Source organism: Apteryx mantelli, chromosome 15, assembly GCF_036417845.1.
Source record: "Apteryx mantelli isolate bAptMan1 chromosome 15, bAptMan1.hap1, whole genome shotgun sequence".
Classification (NCBI taxonomy): domain Eukaryota; kingdom Metazoa; phylum Chordata; class Aves; order Apterygiformes; family Apterygidae; genus Apteryx; species Apteryx mantelli.
In genome coordinates, this window is record NC_089992.1 from 14,237,523 (window position 1) to 14,257,864 (window position 20,342).

At 37.2% G+C, this 20,342-nt stretch overlaps 1 protein-coding gene across 1 annotated transcript; it reads right to left on the minus strand.

Moving 5' to 3' along the window:
- Positions 1-626: 626 nt before the first annotated feature.
- GLDN (gliomedin) lies at positions 627-19,766 on the minus strand. Its single transcript, XM_013957072.2, has 8 exons — positions 19,720-19,766; positions 16,242-16,349; positions 13,687-13,833; positions 12,873-12,992; positions 6,553-6,633; positions 6,344-6,469; positions 5,254-5,404; positions 627-1,854 (listed from the first exon to the last, which is right to left on the minus strand). Exons 1-8 carry the CDS (start codon positions 19,760-19,762, stop codon positions 1,395-1,397), a joined length of 1,236 nt encoding a protein of 411 aa, XP_013812526.2. The 5' UTR covers positions 19,763-19,766; the 3' UTR covers positions 627-1,394.
- Between the last annotated feature and the right edge of the window lie 576 nt (positions 19,767-20,342).

A 20,342-nucleotide genomic window follows, 5' to 3' on the forward strand; every position in this document is an offset into this window, starting at 1 on the left:
CTGAGATAACAAGGATTGGCTTTTTGCATCTCCCTCTGCATCTACTTCCTTAGCATGCAGGGCCTGAATCCTGGCCCTAGTCAGACCAGCAAGCATGCCGAGAAGAGAGGGTGCAGCCCAAGCCCAACCATCACTGTCAGGCACTGAAGCTTACCTGCAGTAGAGGTATTTTTCCAGCACGTTTGCTAGAGAAGGTTCTGCAGGCATAGATGTTCCCGTGTTCACTAATCCTTTTCATGGAGTGTAGATGTCAAATAGGTATTAAACAGCTCAGTGCAGTCAAGGCTCAAGTGATACCTTATGCCTAACAATATTTGGATGAACTCCATGGAGTTTACAAATAGCCAGAGGAAGCTTAGAAATTTAGGTAGTTTTCTGAGGGTGTAATGTTGAATGTAGACAGACAAAGTAGCAATGTGAAATTTAGAAACCTGAAATACTGAAACAAAATTTAAAAATCAAAAAGTTCTTATTTTTTACCTGTAGCTCCCAAATAGTTGATGAATGTGGAGAAGATTTATTAGAAATATAACTGCACAAGCAAGTTGTTATACTTCCATGAAATGGTATAGTTTACATACCAGTGAGGAGGAAGGAAGAGTCTGCAGCAACACAAGCAACTCAAACACTGTTAAAAATGGAGTTTTAATCTTACATTTTTACATCTTTCATCAATTTATATCCAATTACTTTCCTTCCCCCTTCACTCAACACAATTTCACATACTTCAATGATACTTAATAATGCTATCATTCCCATTTTCCTTGTACTTGGGCTGGATTTTGCTTTTGATTATGTAACAGTTGCCCAAACTTATCAATTCCAAGTTTCTGCTTTTTTCCTATTTAAACAACTGTTTCCATCCCCATTATTTTTAACAGCTGTATATCATTGTCAAAAAATGTTCACAGAGAGCCAGTGGAAAGTATTAAGTGAAAATGACAGAGAAATGTATTTGTACACAAGAGTTCGTTATTTAGACATTTATACTAAACTATAATCACTGACTAGAAAATGATTGCAGATAAGGTAATTGCAACTGCGAGTTAAAAATAGTCACTGCTGAACACAGGACTGTGGAATAATCAGTGTACATTAAATGTAATTATAGGCTGAATAACAGAGGAAAAACAAAAGCAAGTCTGTGCTAGGTGCCAGCTGCAATATTGGACAGCTCTTTCTTCTTCTAAAAAGCCAAGAATGGCCTGTATAATTTTAAGTGTATTTATACAAAGGGGTCTGATCTCCCTTTTATGCATGCATACAAACCACCATCAGCCAACAGAAGATGTATACTGAGAAGTGAAGAGATCCACCCGCTGTGTATATGATATAGCTTTAAATAATCTATTTAGCCAAACATGACTCCCATGATATGCCGTTTTATAATATATTCATCGGCCAAAACGTACAGGGTATACCATTAAACTCCCATTCTCCCATGTATACAAGTTCTTATCTCTTAAACTGTATGAAAGCATAGCAAGAACAGACTGTGAAGAGCGTAACTCAAAGCTTGCATCAATCTGCTTCTCTTTCAGTAAATCAAAAGCAAAAGTTACTGTCATATCCTTAGTATCGGTAACATACAGAACTCCACATGCTATGAATGCGTTACCAGCCTTGGACTTAGGATATGTGGTGTTGATATGCCGAATGACTGAAAATGTTTCTTCATCAACATGTGCTACTATTATATTTTCATCAGTACTTGAGGCATATATAATCCAAAGACCCTTTTCATCCACTGCTACATTGAAATATGTCTTCGAGTTAGAAAAGAGGTAGTTACGACCATGATATAAGGCATTTTCAATTATCAGTGTGCCCAATGATGCTTTATCAAGTCCAAGTCTGAAATGAAATAAAATAAGTATTCAGTATATTGTGTTAAAAATTTGTTTTTATACACACTGGTTGGTTGAATTGATTCTGACTACATTATTGTTGATAATGTTTGACCTCAAGGACCATTCTGATATCTTTTAAGATGAAGTACCTCACTCACAGAGCACCTTCCAAAATACTAGGAAAAAAGCTATATGCAGAAATTCCAAAGTAATAGCTAATCTAACAGGTGCACAATAGCATGATCTCGCTTTGGTAGGTTTCACTTTATTTAGTCTATGAACATTTTTGTTATCATCAAGATGAAAGAAGCCAACTAAAAGAAGGAAGGGTGTGAAAACAAATTAGACAGTTACGCACCACACTTGGTAAAGGAAGTCTGTACAAAAATTTGCTTTCTACTAAGTGGGAACTAAAGGGAAAAAATGTGATGGACAAAGCAGCATGAATTCTGGGCAGGTTCACCTAGTCTTAGAGCTCCTCTTTTAAAAACAGTTCAGATAATACAGTGATTTGCTCTAATAAACATCAAAGGAATAAAAGTTAGTTCTACTTTTGCCAAGCCAACATTCTGACCTCCCACTGGCCTCCATCAGGAGGGACTGAATGGCTTACCTCTGATGTATCAAAACTGTTTATATTCCTTAAATTCCTTAATAGGATGGCAATCTGAAAACAGCAGCCCTTAGCTGTTTAAATTGGGTTCCTCTACTAGTTCAAGATGGGAATTCAGCTACTATCAAGACACATTTGCAGTTAGCATTTAATTACTCAATAACACAGCACTTGAGCAAAGGCAGACAGAGTAAGCCTTATTATCCTTTTAAGAAATGCATTCTGTAATGAAGCACAGTTAATAGTCTGACTTTAACTATATAGCTCACTTTCTCAAATACAGAAAAAAACAATATTACTCAGTACAGGAATCTGCTACAGTTCCAAAAGTTTTCAGAAAAGACAGACTCAATGACAGGGACATCTCAGATCCAGTAACTTGCAATAGAAGGAAAAAATACTGGAAGGATCATTTTTCCATGGAAGAGATGTTAATAGCATGTACTGGAAAATCATGCTAAGAAAATTCAAGCATTCAAGCAGCTAGATGTTTTCCTCAACTTTTGTAAAACTAATGTCTGCAGCAATTCCATATTCCAGCATCATGAGTGTATCATAAAAAATGCCTCATGGCTGGAGAAATTCTTGGGAGACATATGTGCCACCCAGTTATTCTATTTACAAATATGAAGCGAGTAACAAATCTCATACATGGGAAAGGTCTGGAAAGACAAAGACCCTTAGCAAGAACAGTCCCACAGAAATGCAGCTCTTCAGGAGTTTTTCTAGACAGAGCTGATAAGATTTATTACAGATGTGTAAGATCTGCAATACAGAGGACAGCATCCTGTCTTTTCCCATTCCCCTTTTATGTGAAAATTCTGAAGGCAGCAGAGAAGGCAGGTTTCATCCTTGAGGTTCTTCCCCCCTCCCATCAAGGACAGTCTAGCCTAGCACTCCAAATGGGTCAAAAATTCCTTAACCACCTGCCAGCTTGGAGTAAATGACAAAATATAGCGCAGTGTTTCATGAACCACAGTGGAGCTCAAGCTACAAATATGTTTCTGATCACTATGATGAATGAAGTCAACAATAAAGAACAGATGTTTGAAAGCATGTTATGAAACAAAGGAAAGGGTGAAGCATTCATAACATAAGGGATCTGACCATTGAGAGAAAACCTGCCAGAGAAGATCAGACAAACCTAGTTTTTGACAGCTTTTAAATAAGACATGAAATTTTCCTTTTACATATTTTTTCAACATTTGCAATATCAGCCTGCCAAGTCCTCGCCCCGCTTTACATTAAGTACAAAAAATCCCTGAAACATATCTTTTCCCAGCCCAAAATCAAGGACTTCACTATCACAGAGTTCATAGTGCCTACTCCTATCTGTGCTGGAGGTAAATAATCTTAGAGATGATAACTGTGCAGAAAGGCCATCTCTCAACAACTTCTCAGAGAGATTCTCAAACTTTTACAGATAACCTGCCTCGATCTGTACGTGAAGGCAGTTCCCAAATAGTGGTCCCCGAGCAAGGGTTAGGAACCTCTGTCCTATCACTCTATTGCTTAGACAGAGTTGGTCATTTAAAAAACAAAAATCCCTGACAGTATTTAAAGGAGGTTGCCAAAAGGTGGGCATGTCTCTGGCAGAATAAATATTATACAATCCCAGCAGCTTGTTCACATTCCTTGGCTTCCAAATGATAATAGGAAGAAGACGCTCACACCTGCTTGGGAAGAGACATCAAAGTATAGTAATGTTCTTGGCTCAAACATCAGAGTCATGTAAGGGAACTTGAAAGCAGATGCAATCTTTTACTTGCCCTTGGACTGTCTGTATTTGCCTCTTCCCACAAGATGGCATTTTGTTTTTGATTTTTACTATCTGTCTCTGTCTTCAATAGAAAGCGAAGAAATATAGATGTAATTCCCAGTTCAAATTCAGGGAGACATTTTGGGACAGTTATAGAAATTTCTGATTACGAGAAATCAACCAGTGGAGCCACTCCTCAGCAATGGAATGTGCAGTTCACTGGGTCACCATGTCCTCAGCTGGTGCCTTAGCGCATTCCTCCACACTAGCAGCATTAGCCAACAACTCAACTTCTACTGGCTAAGAACGGTGCTATCTAAGCACAAGGCATTCATGCCAACCCAGCAGGAAGCTCTGGAAAGCCAAAATGTTCCACAAGCGGGTTTCTACCATATAACCTCTCATTCTTCTCCCCTAAACTGGGACTGAACCAATTCCTACCCTGATGCAGGTACTAGCACTGCTTTCTTTCTTTAATCAAATTCTTTTTTCCTGAGCCCCAAATTCCTTAGTCAGTTCCCATTTCTTTCAGGCAGTTACAGCCAAGAAGTGCAAGGACACTCAAAGAAATATAGTGTATAATACAAGCCTGTTGGACCCCAGGATATGCAACAGAAAAATCAGTTGTCATCTCTGCACATGTTAATCTTGAGGTCCAGTTGCCCCACATGTATCATGTAGCAACTGCAAAAGTTAACAGCTTGGACGCAGCTCTAACAATGTCTAGGACTGGCAGAGCAGAGCAATGGACCTGGACTACCCTCCCAGTTCCCTTCCCTCCCTCAGCATCTGAGCATACAGACTGTATGGAAGGTTGGTGGCCCATATTTCAGTTACAGATGGGAAAGAATTAGTCATTCTTTAAGTTAGTGATCATTCTCTCCATTCTTCCTATTCTAGACAGGCCCCAAAAGAAACAAAATGGTACAAAAAAGTCATCTCCTTTTCCAGCTGAGGTTCCTCTCCATCACTCTGAGCAATTGCTTCTCCTTCCAAAACATCACTTGCCTCAAGCCAACTGTTTGACTTACTTCAGAATGACATTGGTTCCTCCCTTTTGATAGTAGAGATGATTGTTTTGTACTGCATGACCACATCCATAAAAGAACCCTGTGATGTTAATGATCCTGTAGCTGTCATTCAGCAATGCATTGGAATTCTCATACTCTTTTATAGAGTTTCCTAAATGGAGGGAACAACATGAGAATACTGTCATCTGGTTTATCTAATTTCTGAAATTTCTACCCTAAATTTCAATCTCTACTAAAATTCAACAAGAATCAAGTTTCTGACAGACAAGCATATTTGTGTTTTCAGCACTGATTCAAAAACACTGGAACACAATAAAATAATCAAACACTAAAAATCTATATAGCTGTTCAAGTGCCTGCATTCCACTGATCTGATGGGCTCAAATTCTAAAAGCAGTTGGCAAGTACACATATAGTATTTCCTTTTTCCACTTATGTCCTGGAAATTGTCCTGCACTAAGCATACCTCATGCAGAATCCGATTCATTTTCATGCTTTACCAAGCTGAAAGGCAAAATGCTTACATACAATTTAGGGAAGTAAAACCATAGGAAACTGTTAAAAGAAAAGAATACAAAGGCATGAAAAACATGCATTTAAACTGGAATTGGTTAAAAAAAAATCCTAAAACTATTTTCAGAGTCAATATTGGATTCTGAAAACGTCTGAAAATACTACAAATATATGAAAATCTTACGGAAAAAAGTCTGCAATCATGTATATAATCATGTATCACACAGGTAATATGGAAAATTTTCTGAAGATAGATATGGGTAAAATAAATCATCAGACTTAACTAGAAATATTAGTTTAGCTTGAAATAATTTCATAAGAAAACATTTTTTAAGTTTTGAACACTGGAACAGATTGCCCAGAGAAATTGTGGAGTCTCCAATCCTTGGAGATATTCAAAACCCAGCTGGACACGGTCCTGGACAACCTGCTCTAGTTGACCCTGCTTGAGCAGGGTGTTTGGACCAGATGATCTCCAAAGGTCACTTCCAACTTCAACTGTTCTGTGATTCTGTGAATTAAGAAAGCAATATTAATATACCACTAGACTTTTGATCAGTAACAGTTTCTAGTGTACCTGAAAAATGCATGGTAAGCCAAATCCTTTCATCACTTATATTTGCAGGTTCCCGCATCCAAGTTCCAAATGTTTGCTGTACACTGACAAGGTGAACAGGACTTCCTACAGATGTTATGACACATTCTAGTAGAGAAAAAGCACATGCCCATTATCTCTGACTTTAAAGCAGTAAGCAGCTGTTAGTCTTACTTTATGTAGTAGATTACCAGGCTTTTTTGAATGATCACTGGTTCTGTCTTCTGCTTTTCCAGCCAAAGTGTCATCATTTGGTACAGCACAGGTCTCACCTAGAATTGAGAGAGAAGGGGTAAAAAAATAAAAAATAAAAATAGCATTTTTCTATATTTGGCATTAACAAAAAGGTATTTAGTGACTCTACTAAATTTCTTATTTTTCAAAAAGTGTATTTTTTGTATTCGGAATGATTTATTAACAGAATCACTCAATTTAATATCTTCATCCAATACTAGTGGATATGGGTATGCCCTTATTTAAATCTAGAATTCTGTATTTTTGGCACTTCATGAAGTTGATAATGAGAAGAGCTTCAGGAGCAAAACACCAAATCCTGACTCACACAAATTTATCATCTTATAAAATACAAAATACTGTTTTCTTTCCATTAAAATGAAGGTTAACTAGATGGAAAGACTTAACTTTTGTCCAATATATGTTCACAATTAAAAATATAGTACAGGATATCATTAAAAATATACAGGGTTCCTAAAGACACAAAAGGACTAAAGAGGGGCAAGGTTTTCCTTGCCATTGTTTCATTATGAAAAGCAATCCTGCTGCAGCTTTTGACTTGCTCTCATCTAGTATTGCTCTGCTTTTGGCAGCAAAGCTATCACCATAGTATTTTTCCTCTAGAATTCTTGTACCTGAGCAAGCATCTTGTACATCCAGGTTTTGCCTTTTGCAGACAGAAACATTCTTCTCCATGAAGGGACTAACATTTCCCAAATTGGTCCCTGGCACTTATGTCATGTTTATGCTAAACAACATGATCTAATGGGCTGAGCTTAAAAGTGAAGCCAAAGGTTCACAAGTTCCAAGTTTGTCTCTATCCCTGGTTTACAGAACTACCAAGACCAACTCAATTAGTTTCTCTCCCGAGTCTCCACATTATTAACACATATAACACCAGAAACAAAAGTAATCTCCAAGCAGATATGGTTTTGAGCCAGGAATTGAAAAGTATTAGTCCCTTGGAGACAAATGGTATTTATAACTGGAAAAACCTTAGGTTCTTCTGGCCAAAAAATAAATAAATAAATAAATAAATAAAAAGGAGAGACCTTCTCTCCCTTCTCCAAAGGAAATTAAGTGTTTGGGCTGATTTGTTTTCTAAAGTTGTCCAGCTGACAGTCAACTTTGAGGAATAAGTAATTTTGCTCAACAGATTTAATTCCCTAGCTGTGAATTTCTGAGCAGCTGCTTAGAAAGACAGTTTTGCACCTTTCCTTAAATAATGCTAGACAACTGAGATAGTTGGCAGCTGGCTGATTTGTCAATAATACCAAAAATGTTTCTTTGGGAATTAGTGATGGCTAAACTCAAAGCTTCACGTCCAGACCTACCTACACCAGCAGAGGAAGCGTGCTCTGCAGGCAACTATGGAAGTTTCACACCGGCGGTTAATGCCCAAAACAACAGTAATATACTAACACACACACTGAAAACCTAGTCATAAGAATGCAGGTCAGTCATCAATGCCATTTTTTCTTTATAATAGTAAAGAAGCAATGTAAAAGACTGAATAAAATTATATACCATATCCCCCATATTTTCCCCCATCCCTTAACTACTCCAAAGGTCGCTGGTTGGATTTTTCCTTAGTATTCACTGTTAAAACAATGCCTGAATGAAATTACTTATGCTCTTTTTTCTATAAACCCAGAAACCTCTTTTGCCTTTAAAACAACACAGGACATTTTATTTTGCTTGGAACGAAGAAAGAACAGTTCTCGGCTCTGTGCTGAAGGTAACTTCATTTCACTGCAGCCTTGTTTGCTAATCCCATTCTTGCACCCCATCTCCTTACACAACTCACGCTGCCCAACAGGCAGGCTGCAAACTCTTTGGGCCATGCATTTTCCTTGCTGCTTTTCAATAGATCTCTGGGCTATACAGGACTATGATGAAGTTTAAATGGGCAGCATAGTAGTAAAATAAAAGATATAACAGTAAAGTAATGCTGAAAGGGTAGTGTGACATTCAGGGGAAAAAAAGGGCAGATTACATTGCACTGTTGTTTTCCTCTGTAGGTTATATCCTCTCTTTGTTCATGCAGAAAGAAACTATTTCAAAACAGAGCAAGAACAAAACATATTTCTTCCATCCATTTATCAAGGATGTTTAGTGATACGACCTTGAAAGTCTGTAAGTGATCACGACATATTTCCAAAAAAAAAAAAAGGAAAAAAAAAAAAAAAAGGCACAACCAGACAATCCGACCACAAGGAGATGAATGCCTATAGCCAGAATCTAGCAATCTCTCTGGATCCCTTTTCAGCTCCTGATCTCAAAATATTCTCAAAATATTTCAGAAAAAGGAACTTGATCAGGAAAAATTAAGAAATTGCAATGCACAAGCTTATTTTCTTGGGCTAATTGTAATTGATACAGTTAGCTGTATGAGCAATTCCCCTAGACAGCTTATCTAAGAATCTGAAATAATCAAGGACCAGATCAGTGTTTCTGGTGAAGCCAAGTGCACTATTTGGATTTGAGAACATTTGCAATATTCTCTGAGAACTTTCAGCCGCATGAAACAAAGCAACTACAACTAAAAACCAGCTTGCAATCAGAGACTGCTATGTGAAATTTTCATTGCTTTCTTTCCATCAAAAAAGAGAAATATCCTACTGATTCTGAGCATAAAATATTCTGGCTGAAAGTAAGTAGTTTACAAGACAATAAAACTATTGATTTGGACTATCTGGGGGAGCGGGGGAGAGAAGATGGGAAGGAAAGAGGGAGGGAGGGAAGGAAAGAGCGAGGGAGAGAGGAGCAGGAATGTTTTGTTTCTTTTAGAATTAGCTAACAGTACCACTGAGAGAAAATACACCTGAACTTCCAACTCATTGCTTCCTTCTGCTAAGGAAATCGAGATTTACCGTTTCAAAATTTTATCTGAAGAAAACATTCTTATATTCTTATGTAAGAAGTTAGTTACAGTTGTAAAGCAGCATATGTGTTCTCTTTTTGTTAAAAGGATGTGAATATTCAATTTCCAGATTACAAAAGCTGTTTTATTCTTTTCATTTTGATAATGAGATCTCAGCCTACTGCTCATAAAAAGTAAATGCTAGTTGAGGAAAATCTCTTCTGTCTGTGGGACTTCTTTAGAAATACACCAAATAGCTTATCCTCCAAAGCACCTCAGTCCGTACCACACTTTAAAACAGGCTACCAGCATAAATGGCCCCATTATATCTTATACAGCAGTTCCTGCATTTCTGTATCTCAGTTAGGATCAGATTTCTGCTCAACTATCTACTTTGCATTGTAAGGAGCCTCTTTGGGCTCCTTTCTAACGCTTCAATACCCAGCACCTCCTGATTGAGGTTTTTACAAGCTACTACAATTACATGCTTTATTGAAAAAATAAGAGGGGAAAAATAATTGATATATGTTCCATCCAGTATTACATATTCAGTGTAACTGGTTAATAGCAGCTACAATAAAAAAGATTTTCATCTTAGCAAACTGTTCAGAATGATGATTAGAGAGGGGAAAATGTTAATGCACGTACTAACCCTGGTTCACTCAAAACTACAAGCTAAAATTGACATTGCTAATGGCTAATCACCAATTATCTCCTTGCAGCAGACAATTTAGGTGCTAGAAAGCCTTATTACTGTGTACTTTGCCTACAAGGTAAAAGGCTAGTGGTGTCAAACTGGCAGAAGAAAAAGACAGGAGAAGAATATTTCAAATCGACTACCACCAAAAGCTTTTCTCTTAACACTGGAGAAGAATCCTGCCCCCCTCCCCACATCTTTATCACTGGAGCATAAAATCACATCACCCTATTAACGGTGAGACATACTGATCAGACTGCATACTTCAGACTTAACTGCATGAAGTTTTATGCTATTCACCTTTGGAATGCTTCTCAAGAAACTACATTCTCAATTACAAAAGAAAACCCACTTTACCAAACACTTTCAGAGATAACTCCTTTCTCTTCTAGAAATGTGAAAGAAGGAAGATTAGTAACCAAGACATTCTTTGCTCTTCTTTTATAGGATCACTCTGACCTCACCAAAAACAAGGCTTCTCATCTGGAAGGAAAATTTGTCCCAGAACTTTAGCAGTAGCAAGAGCAACTGCAAGCAGCAATCACCTTTGCTATCAAAAGCACTGTTATCCAGTGTTTAAGGACAAGGACAGCAGAGGCCAGATCCAGTATGTAGATCGAAAAACAAAAGTTTGCTTCCACTCTCAAGCTGGAGTGAGCTAGAAATACAGTGCTGTTCTGCACCACCTTCTCTTTACTTTCCATAATCAGCTGACAGCTTGAACAAAAATTTTCCAGTTACCACAATACCACATTGTTTGTAGCACCCACGTTCCTAAGTATCCCGGCCACCAGCTCTGTTTCATCTCCTAGTGCTAATTCTTCACTGTCAGAAAGTTCTTCCTCTTCCAGTATATAGAACTTATTAGAACCACACTTCAAAGGCAATTTTTTTTTTTTTTTTTGAGACAGTTTTCAGGAATGTCAGATAGCATTTCTGGCCAAAATCTTCAGAAGCATCTAGCAACTTGGGACATCTATCTTGAAATACTTGAAGACAAAGCTCCTAATAGTCCCCCCAAAAATGAGTAGGAACATCCAACTGGCACCTGAAAACATTAGAAAAAAGATCAAACCCTTGTTTAAAACTTTGGGCCTCAAAACAGAATTTTTTGGAGCATTAGAACAGCACATCACAGAGATTACATTTTCAGTGCTGTTGAAAGTAAAGCTCTTTAGAGAAGTTGCAAATACCATCACAGAGAGCCTCAATACCCTCGTTAACTTTTCAGAGGCTATTCCCAATCATAAGCATGCAAAAAGCAATTCAAACCTGCCGGAAAAATTCAGTCTAAAATGAAATTGTTCTATGATAAATATAAAAACCTGTAAAAAATATAGTATAGAATGTATCTATTTTAGAAGGTTTTTAGAAAATACAGTCTTTTGTATCATGTTGACAGCAATACTTTCCTTCCCAAAGCACTTAGCTAATATTAATATATTTAAATCCATACAAACTTCAGGCATGAAAAAATATGCTCAGTACACTATATCTGTCAATATGTTTACAAAATAATATGTAGACAGCAAGTGGCTTCCAACCAGTCACCTGCTAGTGGAGGAGATCTATGCCAATTAACTTTTCTCTATATATGCTTCACACCGCAGAGGAAGTACTTCACTGATTAAAAATACACAAATGCACATACACACACGCACTTCATCTGAGGCATAATTTTAATCTATATGACAAAAAGAGCTTCTAAAACACTGATAGAAGTTGTGACATGAAACACTGACATGATTTTTAACACACACAATATGAAGTTCAGTCCTTGGGGATCTACTGGTGTCTGGCATATCTGAAAATCATATCAAAGATATCTCATGGCAAACTGTTAATATGTCAACATACAAATCAGTGACTAAAAAAACAAAAACAAAAACAAAAACCCCCCAAAAGAACAAGACAGCTTTAGCAACTTGCCAATGCGGCAGTTATAATTTAGCTTATAGTCTACGAACTGGCAGTCTGGAAACTCAGATTTTGGTTCTGACATTATTTGCTGTACAATTCACAGCCAATCACTGCAGCAGTTTGATGTTTAATTTTTCCTTTCCGAATATTAGAATTAGCTGTAGTTCATAGGCACAGCTACGGTAGAGCAAATAAAAGAGTCATAATCCACCTGTCACTTGGGATGACAAAACATCTGCAATAATGATAAATAGCAAAAATATAAAAGAACTAGAAATCTCCTTATTCCAAAACTTACGTATTCTTTTGGACACAAAGTCTCAGAAAAGCCTTTTACCTTCCTCCAGCTTTTAAAAGTTTTGGCCAGTTCAACTTACCTCAGTTCTGCCAATGACCAGGCATTTCTTTACTTGAAATTCATTTCATTATGCAGCCTAGTTAACAGGTGGTATATTTACATATAATTTTAAAATTCAACATTTAAAAGCTAAAAGTTTCAACAGCGTTTCTCTTCCTTTCCAAACCTACCCCACTTAGCAGAAAACCCCACATGTAGATACCTTGCCCGAGCATTAGGAATAGAAGTAAAAAAGAGAGAGATTATACTGGAGACAGCTTGCTGCCTTAGCTAGATTATATTTCAGCAAAACATTTAAGTATATGTTCAGCTTTAAGTTTGTGCAGTTTTATTAAAGTCAACAAAATTAAAATATGCTTACTGCTTTGTGAGACTCAGAGCAATGAGAATAATCTTGAACCTGTCAATAATACCAGAGAGAACAAAGGAAAAAACTAACCTGTGCATTTGCTGCTGTATACGTTCTCCTGAAGGTGTGCTTTACCTTTACGTTTTCCTGGGGGTCCTGGGGGCCCAGGTGGTCCAGGGGGCCCTGGTGGTCCAGGTTCACCTTTTGCACCTATGCACAAAACAGAATATGATGTTGCAGGCCCTGCAGGCAAATGGGCAACCTGCAGAAAACTGCACGGGTCCACTGCTATGATAGATTTGGAGAGATCTCTAAAGCAGCCTCACTTTTCTTAAGAGGTTGCTGTGTACAGGAAAATAGCTCAATAAACTCACTGGATGCTGTTTGGTAGGCAATGAACCATCTAGAATTTCAGAAGTTCTAACACAATTCATCTATCTGGATTACAGGCATCTACAGTGCTATGGTTTTAGGCAGCTTGTTTTTGTGACTGCCATGATGCTTCACTCATGCATTCCTGAATAGAAATCTGCCCCTTAATTTCTAATAGGAAAAAAAAAATGCACTGCAAAAAAGAGTAGGAGGAAATGAACTGTCTAAAAGCATACTGGAAAGGATGGAATTCACACAACCTCCAGCCAAAGTTTGAGTAGAAAAGCTTTTGTGTAACTGCATTATAAAGGGAACATAATCCCCTGGGCAGTTCTTTTAACTTTCTGGAGCTACATACACCCTTGAGACTATTACTAAGGGATTCTAATATCTGAACTGTAGCAACACCCAAAAGCTCCCCTGTACATAATGTGGTTATATTTGTTGGTCCTACTCTTGTAGACCACATTCATGCTGCAAAAGCAGAGTATTTTTTTTTCCTGTACGCTGTTCCAAGAGCACTTCTTCCTACCTTCTAATATCACATCGTTGTTTGCATCCCCTTTTTCACCCTTTGCTCCTCTTGCACCTTTTACTCCTGGCATACCATCCTTGCCAGGTAAACCCATTTCTCCAGGTTCTCCTTTTGCTCCCTGATCACCTTTTGGTCCTGGGACACCTAGAAATAAAAAGCATTGCAGTACTAACAAGGACACTGTTCCACTAACAATCATGTTTCCTAAAGTCAATACTTTTTTTTTTTAAATACCAAATGTATTCACCTTACCTTATTAGGGTTTTTTTATCCCTAAATTTAACTGTGTAGGTATAATTTGTTTTGCTTCTTAACTGAATATGTAGGGAAACAGCATACAATCCATTAGGTGCAAATACTACATTCTTTACCCAGTGTTCTCCGAGTTTTGAATATGAGATATAGAGAGACCTGGCCCTTGCTAACAGTGACTGGAGCATTCTTGGATAAGTAGGAATACTAAGGAAAAGTATGAAGTAATACATTTAGATGTCAGTAACATATTGGTAAGAGCCATGATTTGTAAGGCGTTAAAGAAGGGCATTTTCATGGCTCTTCTAGACTTTTTCTTGAAGTAATTACACACTACCATTTCAACGTCTGTTTTGTCAACACAAAAAAGAACTCCTTCATTTCCTCAGGATGTACCTTCCTTGCACTTTTAACATTTTCCACTGTCCCAACAGACCATAGATTTAGTTATCTAGTAACATCTTCACATGGCTGCTGTACCCTGCCTCTACACTGTTATCAAAATGAATGATCAGTCCATGTACTTTATGCATTTGATCATTTGGTAACATAACATATTGAAAAAGATATTCAACAGTTTGTCCTATATGATCTCAGTTGGAACCTTTTGCAATAAGGAAAACAATGCTGTGTTGGTACATATCAACATTTTGCACAATCTACTTCCATGGCAGTTAATATTTTCACATTTCAGAAGAGAGAAATGCAACAATTGTCCTGCTAGGAGTGTGTTCTTGCAGACATAGGTTAGAAATAAATCGAGTTTGTTAATACTTGAGAAGAAAATGCTTGTTCTTTTACTTATGATTCAATTATTTAAATTGATTTTGTGAAACCAGAAACAGAATGTCAGTTTTGGGGTGAAATCTGATATGTGTCTTTGGCACGATTGCCACTAGATTCTCTGAAGACAGGTTCTCACTTCCATTTTCCAATTTTAAGATTTGTTGAGAAATACTAAAGTCCTGGAACATGTACTGTCTCAAACCACAGTAGAAAATCATCCCACTTCTACCTGCCAGCAAGCCCACATGGCAAGGTGCAAAGTCAGAATAACAGATGGGCTGCTATGAACATCTACCTGCTAGCACCGGCCTGTCCACTCATCGGCATGCCCTTCCTCTTCTCCACTCCCCACACAACACTACCATTCTGATGCCCTTTTGTCTCCTCACTCTCCTAGCATGCACAACCCACTTCCTTCTCACTCTGCCTCGAAGACAGTGATGTTCAGTACTTACCTGCAAGTAGCTGTTGCGCATCAGATAAATCAGCAGATAAACCAATGACTGCTTTGCAGTTGACAGCTGCTGAGCACAGTAACTACCTGCCTGCCATTTCAGCTACTGCACAGCGATTTGATGGATCTAACATGCTAGGTCTACTACCCTTCTCAATATTCAGCCTTTGCTCTGTCCAATTTCCTCACATGCTGATGGGCTGGACAGTTAACAGACAACAGCACTTCTGCTGCTGGTGCTCTCTGTTCTTCGTAGAAACATGTCTCACTGAATACAGTAAGGCAGGCCAAACAATTTCCTTGACCAGCATGTAAAATTGCTTGTGGACTGCACGCAGCCTATGGGCTATTGAGCAGAGCTGATAAATCTGTTGGAGTTAATTACATTACAATACTACCTGGAGACCCTGCAGGATTTAGACACTCCTGCATTAAGAAATTTAGCTGAAACTAACAAAAGCTGCTCCAAGAGTTTAAAGCCTAAATGGACAATATAGAAAAGAAGAACAATATGGAAATATACTACTCCTTTCTCCAACCATAATTATCCTGTATCTGGAACCCAAAGCATCTTCAACCATAATTATTATGTATCTAGAACCCAAAGCATAGGGTTACTGTAAAAATATGGTAACACATAGCAACGCCCAACCCCTAATTCTGTTGGGTTTGGGGGGGGGGGGGAGGCAGGTTAAGCCATCTGAAGCCCAAGTACCCCCTTATGTCAACAGGTTAAGGGAACAGAAATATTCTTACAGTGACAGTATTTACTAGCAACTTCATAATACTGAGATTCAATTAATTTCATTTAATAGCTTTAATTCTTAATATTCTATAGTATATTTATACCTAATCTTCCTCTCTGTGGAATAAGTCAGAAGTAACCTACAAAAAGTCAGTGTAAGACGACAGATGTTAATTCTTTCAGCAAGGGCAGAATTCTGTAACATGTAAATTCTTCCTATACACTGAAACCCTGTACAAAGGTCTAAAAGTAACTGCATTGGAACAGAACAGTAAGGAAGGATTTTTAACAAAGAAAATCAAAAACTAAAAATACCTATTCTTCCTCTTTTTCCATTTAATCCTGGTTCACCCTTTTGTCCTGGTATACCTGGAACTCCATCCGATCCATTGTAGCCGGGCAACCCATCCAGTCCAGGAGGCCCTGGACAGAACAAACAGCATCACTGAATTTTCACTGTTAAATGCAATTAATCCTTAAAACCACTGTACTTATTAGACGCTATTAGACAATTGCCCATTATATTTGCTATGACAATACAGTATCATCCTTTTTTTTGTTTGTTTTTTAAACAATTAACTATAAAACCAAACTTAAGGTGAGTATTTGCTCTGCATAAGAAAACTGTCTCTGAAATGAATGCTGTACACATTCTACATTACAGCCACAACATATCGACCTTTTGGATTCTGCTTCAAAGACAAACCCAGTGGAACCTGTCCTGTTCCTGATTCTGACCGTGACTGTAACATCCTTCATAAGCCACATAAGCTTTAACACTGCTTCTGACATTAGCCAGACTAACGTAACACAAGCATTTACCTACTTGTCCAGAATACTGTAGTGCCAAACTGTGGTCAGCTTGATACAGGAGACGTTTCTCCTTCCATTGTCATTATCTGAACCCCACAAACAAAAAATACCCGATACCTTTCTGATATAGAAGATGATTCTAAGCAGACCCGCAGCTAAAAAAGCAGGGAAAGAAAGCAAATAGCCATTCGTATAGCCTAGCAACCACTTATGAGTGAGAGCAGAAAGAGAGAATTAAATAAGAAAAAAGGAAAAGTTTTATGGAAAAGAAAAACCACTAACCAAAATTTTTAAAGAGATGTTTTTAATGTTTAACTAAAATACCAGTTTATTCTTTTTTATCTACTCATCTCTTCAGCTAAGTGCAGCTTACTGTCAGTTCCATCTGGTTTTGATCAAATACATTTTAGCAAATGTGAAACTATTCCACTCCCTCCAGTAGAGGGACTAGAACTATAATACCTAAAGCCTCCCCCCTCCCCAAAGGGACACAAGTTGACCTAAGTACAGAAATTTAAAAAGCAGTCATTCAATCCTCCCTCATTCTAATTAGCAAAGGAAGATTATTCTGTAAAAGTTACTTTTCTACATTTCAGCATTCTATACGAGCAACTGTTTCAATTATCCAAAAATGTTACTGCAATTGTGAAAGTGTCTTACCTGGGGGACCTGGGGGACCTCCATCAAGAACAAGCAAAAGAACACAAGAAAGAGAAGAAATTGTGAGATTAACCTAGCAAGAAAACAGAAACCAATTCCAAATTGAACTGATTAGCATTAGATTAGAAGAGTAAAAGAAAGAAAAAGCCCTTCAAATTTCGAAATGCATATCTATGGATTTAGCTGTTTTGTATTAAAATTAATAATGAGGCATTAGCACAAACTCAGCTAGAATTACTGAAAGATTATCCTTATAAGCAGTTATATATACAAACCTTCTGCAAATTTCAAGTGATAAAGGTTTTGACAAGCAACCTCTAAAGCATAATCTCATTACTAGGGGTTTATGTGTTTTTCCAATGCCATGAACCTAAGCCATCCAGCAATCATCATATTTCCAATATATAAGGGTCTCTAAAATCATTTTATAGTAGTAGAATAGCTTTACAGTACTGGTGAATGTCATGATTAAAAATCCTGTAGAAAATACACATTAAAAACACATACTTCCCTGTGTTTTTCAGATATTTCACCACAGTTCAGGATTCAAACTATTTAAATAAGGAAAAAAACAAAAAATCTGCCATTCCTATTAACTACATCTAAATCACAGTTGAGCTTTTTACATTTGATTGTTCGTTCTCTAGACTGGACCGGATTGCCCACAGAAATGTATTGTATTTTAGAAACTGGACTTGCCTTAGTTATTCAGCAACATGTAATACATTAAAATTCATCTTGTTCTCTCTGACTTAGGTCAAGAACAGGGCCTTAATGAGAAGGAAGCATAGCAAGCAAGAGTAAGGTATTAACCAAAAATGTTTCTGTAGCAAGATTTATCTCATGTGACCTCCAATACACATTTGTTAAAAAGCAGGGAAAGTTAGGAGGATACAAACAAAGGTGCTTGCTGCAATTAAAGAACCAAATTAATTCTGCAAACATTTCTATCCAGCTGACAAAGTACTGTCTTGTTTCAAGAAAAGCTCTCTAAAATAGAAAACTGTAGAAATTACAAATTTCCCCTAAAGATGACAAATTTCAGCATTAATTAGAAAGCATTGAGAGTAAAGTGAAAAGCATTTTATAATACCATTACAGAGATGATGTTTTTAATCAGTACAGACAGTAACGTCAGTTAATAACTGTCCGTCAATTTTCCACTAAATGAGCATATTTTCCATGCTGTGCATGTAATGTCCATTACTGCCTTCAATTACTTTGTCATCTCGAATTCTGAGGATCCTGATTATCCTCATATCAGCATAAGATAAATAAGAAATGTGCTTGAAAAGTAGTAAATGTCAGAGAGCTATAGCAGAGAAAGCCAGTATTAAAGAGAGACACAATTTAACTGTGTGGAGAGGCACAATTTAGTTGCGTCAAGAGAGCAAAGAGGTGCTAAAGGCACCAAAACAGCATGAATTCAGAATTCTAGAGCCCAAATAAACACACATTTAAGTTGTCTGTGGTTCAGCCTCTGCTGCAAGCAGAATTTACCTGCAATTTCAGAAGTAGTGTTTAACTTCTGTCTATACTATGGTAATTATCACTTGTGTTGAAATAAGTAGAGTCAAATGGCCCTTATAGCCAATTGAAAAGATAAACCAGACAGCAACTGAAGTATTTTTCTTAAACTCATAAATAGTGGCTTATTTCCAGTCTTCTCATTTTCAAAGAGAATACACGGCTCGGTCCGTGTCATCTTCAAAGCTCTTAAATTAGCTACTACTTGACATTTTCTTCACCAAATCACATAGAAACTTCTCACACCTTCTGGTGCCCAAGCCATCACCTATTCCAACTCCCCACCGATACGTGAAACCAGACAACCTGTTATCACACTCCTAAAGCTGGGAAGGTAAAGACATTGTTTATCTGAGTCCCACCACTCCACAGCAACTACTACAAAGGAAGTAAGTTTCCATAACTTATGTGTTCATCCCATGCTATGCCTTTAATTGTGGGGACACATACAAAAATACCAAGACTAAATATCAACTAGTATTTTAAACACCCAACTCTAATAAGCTTTGTTTTTGAAAATTACATGGGAAAGAAATAGCTCCAGGTAACATAAACTGAATTCCTTAAATTCCAGCATTTATAATAAGCAGGTATAAGTAAGTTGTGAACTTAACTATCTTTCTAAAATAAATTTATCTTTTTAAAATAAATAATCCAATCAATATGTAGATTCTGATAGAGTAAATAGCATATTTCTTTGACATTCTAAACTCTATTTCAAGTTCTCTGTAAATGTTGTATTTTTGTATTCCTGAAGGGAAAATAAGTGTAATGCTTATGTCAGTAGACATACCTGTTAAGCATATCCCTTTTGTGCTGTTACATAAATCCACCATCACTCGGACCTAACATTGCAAAGAAAATAAAGTTCAAAACAATGCATGCCATAACAATTCAAAGAAAATAATCCAGTTTACCTTGGCTACAAAAATCATACAGAAAACAAAGATGTAATTGTCTTTTTGCTTACAAAAACAAAATATTTAGGACTCTATTTCAACATTGTGACACTGTCTATCTCTTTAGGCAGTAATTCTCTTGCAGACATTTGTTCAATGTACCTCATTTTAAACCTTACTGAAGATGGTAAGAAAACATTGGCCAGACAACTCTATGTATTAGGCATTAAGATTTACACCTCATTGCAATTAAAACGTGTTGTCGCTCATGCATGGCTCTATCAATGGAAGGTATTAAAAGCTGGTACCAGCCAGTAAGTGTTAAGTTCAAATATATTTTATATTTATATCAAATAATGGATACTTTTCCAACAAAGCACATCCAATGTGAAAGATGAGCTATGTTCCAAGTAAGCCATTTCTTACCTTAGAATAACCCAGATTTGTGAAGTTGGAATGGACCTTCATCCATTCAAAATATTAAAATCCAAAAATGACAGACTTTATAAAACCAAGC

Excerpts from the sequence above, each read along its gene's own strand:
- GLDN (XM_013957072.2), bottom strand. The coding sequence starts at position 19,762 with ATGGTGGATTTATGTAACAGCACAAAAGGGATATGCTTAACAG. Across the intron at positions 13,834-16,241 it reads TGGAAAAAGAGGAAGAATAG|GTGTCCCAGGACCAAAAGGT; the intron begins GTATTTTTAGTT and ends TTTTATTTCTAG. Across the intron at positions 6,634-12,872 it reads ATACAGCAGCAAATGCACAG|GTGAGACCTGTGCTGTACCA; the intron begins GTTAGTTTTTTC and ends TCTCAATTCTAG.